This window comes from Capra hircus, chromosome 19 (genome assembly GCF_001704415.2).
Source record: "Capra hircus breed San Clemente chromosome 19, ASM170441v1, whole genome shotgun sequence".
NCBI lineage: Eukaryota > Metazoa > Chordata > Mammalia > Artiodactyla > Bovidae > Capra > Capra hircus.
The window spans coordinates 11,028,242-11,036,137 of NC_030826.1; the positions used below are offsets into that span (position 1 = coordinate 11,028,242).

Below are 7,896 nucleotides of genomic sequence, written 5' to 3' on the forward strand. Positions count from 1 at the left end.
GTGAGAGTTGGACTGTGAAGAAAGCTGAGCACCGAAGAATTGATGCTTTTGAACTCTGGTGCTAGAGAAGACTCTTGAGAGTCCCTTGGACTGCAAGGAGATCCAACCAGTCCATCCTAAAGGAGATCAGTTGTGAGTGTTTATTGGAAGGACACCAATGATGTTGAAGCTGAAACTCCAGTACTTTGGCCACCTCATGCGAAGAGTTGATTCATTGGAAAAGACCCTGCTGCTGGGAAAGATTGAGGGCAGGAGAAGGGGACGACAGAGGATGAGATGGTTACATGGCAACACTGATGGACATGAGTTTGGATGAACTCCGGGAGTTGGTGATGAACAGGGAGGCCTGGCATGCTGCAGTTCATGAGGTCGTGGAGAATCAGACATGACTGAGCGACTGGACTGAACTGAACTGAATGTAGTATATTAATCAATTAAGATCTTTCAGTTTCATCAGAATGTGGTTTTGATTCAGTAGCATAGCAATAATTTATTTAGCATTGTCAAGGAAAAAACTGTTCCACAGAAGTTAATTTTTCAAGAAATATTAAGTTTTTACATTTAAGCATGCAAGCAATCCATTGGCTGCATAGGATTCTTCTTTCATTTTGGATTATTTGAGTTTTATTGTTGTTGATTTAGAAATGCTTCTGTTGTTACAGAGTTTATATTAATCAGAGTTAGTATCTTCTAAAAAGAAAAAAATGCACCACTGCATTCTGCAAGATGGTCATTTTTCCCCACTCAAATGAACAAATATCGTGTGCCGATTGTTTTCATCCAGCTGTAGCACAGTCCCTTTGAAATCAATATCAGGAATCTATCTGTTATTAAAGAACTGTTAGAAATACTTCCATTTTTATTGTTAGCTTTAGAGCTAAAAAGTTCATACCATACTATAATATAATGAAAAGATGCTAATTTTTTGTTTCAGATTAGCTGTCTATGTATGTGTACTCTACTTTTTATATTTCAGAACCTAATCATTATATCTGATTCAGTATTTAAACATATCCACCTGGATTGAAGCAGGAAATGCTGCTGTATTAATCTTTTCTCCTCTTTACCTGTAGAGCAAGCCATTGAGCTTAGGCCAAGTCCTAACCAAAAGCAAATGTTGAGTGCTTATGTTTAGTCAGCAGGTGGAGCTCAGATTCTTTCAAGTTTTCAAAAGCAAACTGACATTTTATACTGAAAAGGCTTTTTTTAATCACAAAAAGGTCAAAATGAAAGTGATAACTATAATGCTAAAATTTTTAAATTTGAAAATTTTTCATATTTTTATTTGGTATAATTATTTTCCCGAAGCAAACAAAAATCAAGAACTTTAAAGAAATGCATGTTTAAAATTTTTTTTATTTTCAAATCTAGAACTGAAATTTTTGCCTCAGATTCGTTGAGAGATTTTTTTTTTAATTAAACATTTTTTATTATTTTCTGTAAGATTTTATTTTTTTCTGAGACTCGAAGACTGAAATCTTAAGTAGGCAGTAACAGCAGATTCCTTTTGATGACTAATTTTTGTTTAAATTCAATTTGCATAAGAATAGATTGATAGAAAATTTCCATTAAACAGAAAAACTAAAGGAATATATTTGTAGTCAAAGTCTAATTGTTCAAGTTTCTTGATGCCCTGTCTTATCTTCCTCTCAACTGAAAAACGCCATACTGAATTTTTAAACTACTCCAAAAGATGATTATAGTTTTAGCAACATCAGCAGAGAATATTTATTTTCTAAAGTCCAAGTATCTGAATTTCATTCTGAAGTGGATCATTATCCAAAACACCTTATACTGTTAATATGGTTTATTTTTATGCAGTTTTCATATGTCACAGGTCTTATCTCTTATAATGTGATTATTTATATATTAAAAATCAATATATATATTCATATGGGACATGATTTACCCACAAAATGGTGTTATTCCTTTTACCCAGAATAGTTTAATATATTTGGAATTGGGAGAAGGGAGACAAAAAAAAAACACAACACCTTTGAGACTGTTAAAGTGAGAAAGGGTAAGTGGCTCAGTTGTGTCCTACTTTTTGTGACCCCACGTACTATAGCTTGCCAGGCTCCCCTGTTCATGGAATTCTCCAGGCAAGAATACTGGAGTGGGTAGCCAGTGGGAATGCCCTTCTCCAGGAGATCTTCCTGCCCAGGGGTTAAACCCCCTTCTCCAGGAGATCTTCCTGCCCAGGGGTTAAACCTGTCTCTTCCGCATTGCAGGCACATTTTTTTACCATATGAGCCACCAGGGAAGCCCAATAATATCAGAGCCTGTAGCCATTCCCTTCTCCAGGGGATCTTCCCCACTCAGGATTGAACCTGGGTCTCCTGCATTGCAGGCAGATTCTTTATCATTTGAGCACCAGGGAAGCTCAAAGTGAAAGTGTTAGTCACTCAGTTATGTCCAACTTTTTGCAACCATATGGACTGTAGCCTCCCAGGCCCCTCTGTCCATGGAATTCTCCAGGCAAGAATACTGGAGTGGGTAGCCATTCCCTTCTCCAGGGGATCTTCCTAACCCAGGGATCAAACTCCAATTTATTTTTGCTTAAGGAATCAAATTTAAAAGTTGTAAAAAGAGATTGTGTTGTTTACAACTTCTAGTTTGTCTGCAGTTGAAAGATAGGCAGTTTTTGTGGGGAATTATAGTAAAATTCCCCTTCAGGATCACAGCCTTGTTGCGGCAAAGGGGCTTGCGTAACTCAAGCTATGAGCTGTGCCGTGCAGGACCACCCAAGATGCAAACCACTCCAGTATTCTTGCCGGGAGAATCCCATGAAAAGTATGATAAGGCATGAAAAGATATGACACCAGAAGATGACCCCCAAGGAAATTAAAGACACTTGCTCCTTGGAAGGAAAACTGTGACAAACCTAGACAACGTATTAAAAAGCAAAGACATCACTTTGCCAACAAAGATCCAAATAGTCAAAGATGTGGTTTTTCCAGTAGTCACGTATGAATTTGATAGTTGGACTATAAAAAAGGCTAATGGCCAAAGAATTGATGCCTACGAATTGTGGTGCTGGAGAAGACTCTTGAGAGTTTCTTGGACTGCACAGAGATCAAGCAAGTCAATCCTAAAGGAAGTCAACCCTGAATATTCATTAGAGGACTGATTCTGAAATTGAAGCTCCAATACTTTGGCCACCTGATGAGAAGAGCTGACGCCTTGGAAAAGACCCTGATGCTGGGAAATATTGAGGGCAGGAGGAGAAGGAGACGACAGAGGATGAGATGATTGGATGGCATCACCAACTCAATGGGCATAAGTTGGAGCAAACTCTGGGTGATGGTGAAGGACAGGGAAGCCTGGGATGCTGCAGTCCATGGGGTCGCAAAGAGTCAGACACAACTTCGTGACTGAACAATAACAACAATGATAAAATTAAATTTGCCTTATTCCCCAGTTATTCATACTGATGAATAATGAATTTCCCTATCTCCATTCTACTTCTACTGCCTCTTCCCTCCATCCAGTTGACAATCACTGCATGTAAAGAGAAATGCTACTGATACAAGAGCATACTGTACTTACGAAGGTAAAAAGGCAGGAAAACGATTGAGAACCATTCTATATACTCTAAATTCAAAGTAGATTACTTCACCAGAGAAGTTATCTAATTGTTTTTCTTAGTATGTCGTCACAAATAACCAAAGTTTCTTTGCTGGTTTTACTTTTTGCCTTAGGACTTTCTAAATGGGTTCGACAGTTGATTCAGCACCATTCAACCTTTGACAGTGCACTGGAGTCCTTGGCTGAATTTTCCAAAAAGCACCAAAAGGTCATTGCTGTATCCAAAGAAGACAGAAAATCTATACAGGACAGTGAGCCTACACTTGGAGCGGCTTGTTCGAAGGACAGTACCTATTTTTTAGAAGCAGCAAGCCATTTATCACCAGAATATGCTACGGAAGGTAAAGCAAAAATGTGTTTAAAACTACCATATCCTAAAATGATAAATGAAAGCCCATCTTTACCAAGAGGCATCATCTCCAAAAAGGAGAAAAGTGTGAAAAGTTCTACCCATTTACATTTAGTAGAGAAGTCTCATTATATTCAGTGAAATGATATTTGTTATGCTACAGATTAATGTCCTTAAGTATGTTGGTTTGTAATATAAGGTGTTATCATAAAATAATGAAATAGTATAGTGTATTGGAATGGGAACAAACTTTTGTCAGAGACCTATACATATTTTCTGGTTTTCCACTAAGAAGCTTTGACCCTCTGAGCAAGTCACTTAACATTTTGAGTCTTAATAGAAGAAGGAATATCTGCCTGCCTGTCCCTCCAGGTTGGGTTGTAAAGATCTAATAAGATGATAAATATCACAACATTGTAAAGAACTGTACAAATGGTAATTTTTTCTAAAGGTGATATTAAAAACTGACCTAATTTGTCTTACATGAATTATTTGTTTAGAGATGTGAAAGTCATTTATTCTAAATGATAAAAAAAATAATATTTTAAAATATCAGAATATGCTAGATTAGAATATAATTTGAAAAATTAGAATATAATTTAAATATGTTAGAGTATAATATATCAGAAGTTAGCAAATTATGGCCTATGGACCAAATTTGGCCTGCTCTCTGATTTTGTAAGTAAAGTTTAATGGAATGCAGTCACAGTCAGTCACTTACATATAGTATACAAGAGCAGAGTTAAGTAGTTGTATATATTACACTAGAACAGCATAATTGAGTAGTTGCAACAGATACTATATGACCCACAAAGCCTAAAATATTTATTGTCTGGCCTATTACAGAAAAAGTTTGCTAAACTGTGTTCTATATCATTGGATATCATTTTAATTGTTTTATTTAATATATAATAGTTGTTTTATATATCAGTTTTTAAAAATTTATTTTATAGCATATGCTTGTATGCTAACTAAATGTTATAGTGAGTTCTAGGCCATTATACTAGTTTCTAGTCTAGGTCTGATTACCAACCAGTTTTATAACCTCAAGCAAATATCTTAGTCTTTGTGGTTGTCAGTTTCCTTTTTCTGGGGGGTTGTCAATTACCTTAGGGAATTAATCTTGGTCAGTTTTTCTCAATCACTGGTTGGTGGATTTTTAAGGCATTTTTACAGCTTCCTTCCCCCTTTACTCAGCCTTCTTTCTTTTCCTTTTTACCCTTCCTTTTCTTGTTTATTTCTGAGATCCCTGGTGTAGAATTTGATAGTTTACCAGACAGCATTATAACTTGGGCTAGGAACCACTGGAGACCTAAGATTCCTTTCAGAGTTAACATGTTGTGCTTTACATTCTAAAATGGAAGTCCTGCTACTGTATGGGCTCTGAATTATGCATCCTATAGTTATTTTAGTATTTCTGACAAAAATCACTTTTAATGTAACAATTATGATGTTAGGAGCAGAAAGTTAACACTCTTACACTCTTGTATTTATAGATGATCCAGAATTATTGGAAGAGTCTGCCCAGGCAGTAGGAGCAGAAAGAATTGTTATCTCCAGATCCATAAGCCCCACCTTCAGCAAACAAATAAACCGAGTTAGCTGGTCTGGGAGTAATGTGGGGGGACAGTGTCTTACTGGTAAAATTCTGACTGGAACACCTATGGTTAGGTCATCAGAGGACTGTGCCTCTACTTCTTCCACTTTCAAAACAGAAAAGAAATGTGAAACAGTTTTGCCACTCACTGATAAATATGAGTCCTCATATCTGACAGTAGATACATCATTTGGAGTATGCCTTCAATCAGAAACCATTGTTCCATCTACAAACGTCGAAGCTACTAATCTGAATTCAGAAGATCCAGCGATTCCGTTGTCCGTAGTAAGTGAAGAAGCTGAACCTTCTGCTTCAAATACAGCTTCTGAAACAGAAGCAGAGGATGAATCTATCTATTTTACACCTGAACTTTATGATCCTGTAGATACAAATGAAGAAAGGAATGAGCTAGCTGGAACTGAGAGAGACAGTGGATTGACTAATAGCTCAAACTGCATTTTAACTGAAGATCTTTTTGAAATTAAAACTACAAAAGGAGTGGATTCAGTCGGAGAAATGGAAGCTGAGGACTACACAGACACAAAGTTGAAAAGATTCATGCCTGTTAAAGAAAGTAAAGTTGATGACCTTGGAAGTAATGTAAAAACAACTCATAAATGAATTGAAACTGGGGAAATACTCAGGAAATGGATATAAATTGTCTTCTTCCAAAAATAAAGATGTGTTCCTGGTGTTAGGTAATAATACTTAACTGTCAAGCTATAAAAACATACCATCATGCATATATTCAACTATATTGTAAATTGGATAAGTAGCATGGTTTGGGGTTTTTTTTTTTTCAGTTTGAGATATATTTTTCACTTTAATCCAAAGACTATATTATGTTTAAAAATACAAGTTTTACTACTCTCAGGTTTTAATAAATTGATTCTTAAAAAATATTTTCCTCCAAGAAGTCTTCCTCTGCTAAATGCTACATTGAATTAATCAATTTGGAACATATGTAGTTTCCTAATGCACTTTAAATTTCACATGAATATTTGTTTTTGTAGTCCTCTTCATCCATTTGTTTTCAGACTGATATGTAAAAATTAATAGCAATCTAATCCAGTCATCCATGGATCATGTTTCTCTAGATTTCTCAGATCAGTCTGAGATTTTTTTTTTAGAAGTCACAGTCTTCTTGAAAAGTATATTCCTATATTAAATTTTCTACTTCTAAGTAATTAAGAATTAAGAAGAAAACTACATACATTTCCAATTGAAATTGTTTTTTGTTCATTAAACCTAAATCAAGCATGTTGTAAACAAATTTATATAAAATCATAAGATGCCAAATTAAAGACTCCAGATTTTCAATTCTGATTGCTTAGCTTCATCACCATTGTGGAAAAAAGTGATCTTTTCTAGCTGAAAGGTTTCAATTATGCAGCCAAGATAGGAAACTTCAAATATAAACTTAATAAGTAAACCCAAACATGTAACAGTAGCTGAAAAATGTTCTGTGATATCTCAGTAAGCCTTTCTGTAAATTTTGACTCTGTTTTTATGAATGAAGCTGTACTTCTGATTAAAAATGGTTATAAAAGCTCTTCTCTGATATCATTCTAAAAATACATTCACTGATCTTTTCCAAGAGACATCTGTTATTCAGTAGACATTTAGGCTTCTTGTGAGTGATTTGAATTGAAATTTTATGAGTTGTTCAAGTTGTGGATGTGTTTCATTATTTTCAAGTCAAAATTCTCTTAAGTCAGGTATCTTTTTATTTGGGATGATGATTTATTATATATGAATATGTTTACTTTCATTTCAGTGGCATTTAGATTGAATACAGCTTAATTGTTTCTATAGCATTGGATGTTACAACTCTAAGCATAATTCAAAGAAATTTAAATGGGTAATTTACCAGTTAAAGACTGCAACTGTAGATTGGGATATATTCAGTGCCATCTAGTATTAGATCTTTTTCTTAGGTGATCAGTAAAAAGTTTCAAACACTGGATTAGAAGGTAATTTCTAAATTGTTTTGAAAGGGTGAAATCATTTGTCCTCTTTGGCATAGTGTTTAATCCACACATAAAGGGTAGTGTGATAATAGGAAAATACCAGGTGGAAGGCAAGAGACTTGGGCTCTGTTCTTGGCTCTGCCACTAAAATTTGCTAAGTCATGCCTTTTGGGGAATTAGTTTCATCTGTGAAATGTGTAGTTTGATACTATAAAATCATGCAAATCCCTTTCAACCTTAAAAATCCATAATTTAAAGGAATATGTGTTGATATTTTATTCTGAATTTTTATTTGCTTTTGTTGCAAAATGCTTAAAGCAAACCATTTGTATAAAAATAACATGAATAATTGTTTGAATATGTGCATAATAACTTAGGAAGAAAAATATTTT

General features: G+C 34.9%; 1 protein-coding gene across 1 annotated transcript in view; it reads left to right on the forward strand.

Moving 5' to 3' along the window:
* BRIP1 (BRCA1 interacting protein C-terminal helicase 1) overlaps positions 1-7,095 on the forward strand; it is a 185,014-nt gene extending 177,919 nt beyond the window's left edge. Inside the window, exons 19-20 of the mRNA XM_013971848.2 lie at positions 3,702-3,929; positions 5,434-7,095. Of these exons, the coding sequence (XP_013827302.2) occupies positions 3,702-3,929; positions 5,434-6,155 (950 nt within the window). The 3' untranslated portion in view covers positions 6,156-7,095. The remainder of the gene's footprint in view (positions 1-3,701; positions 3,930-5,433) is intronic.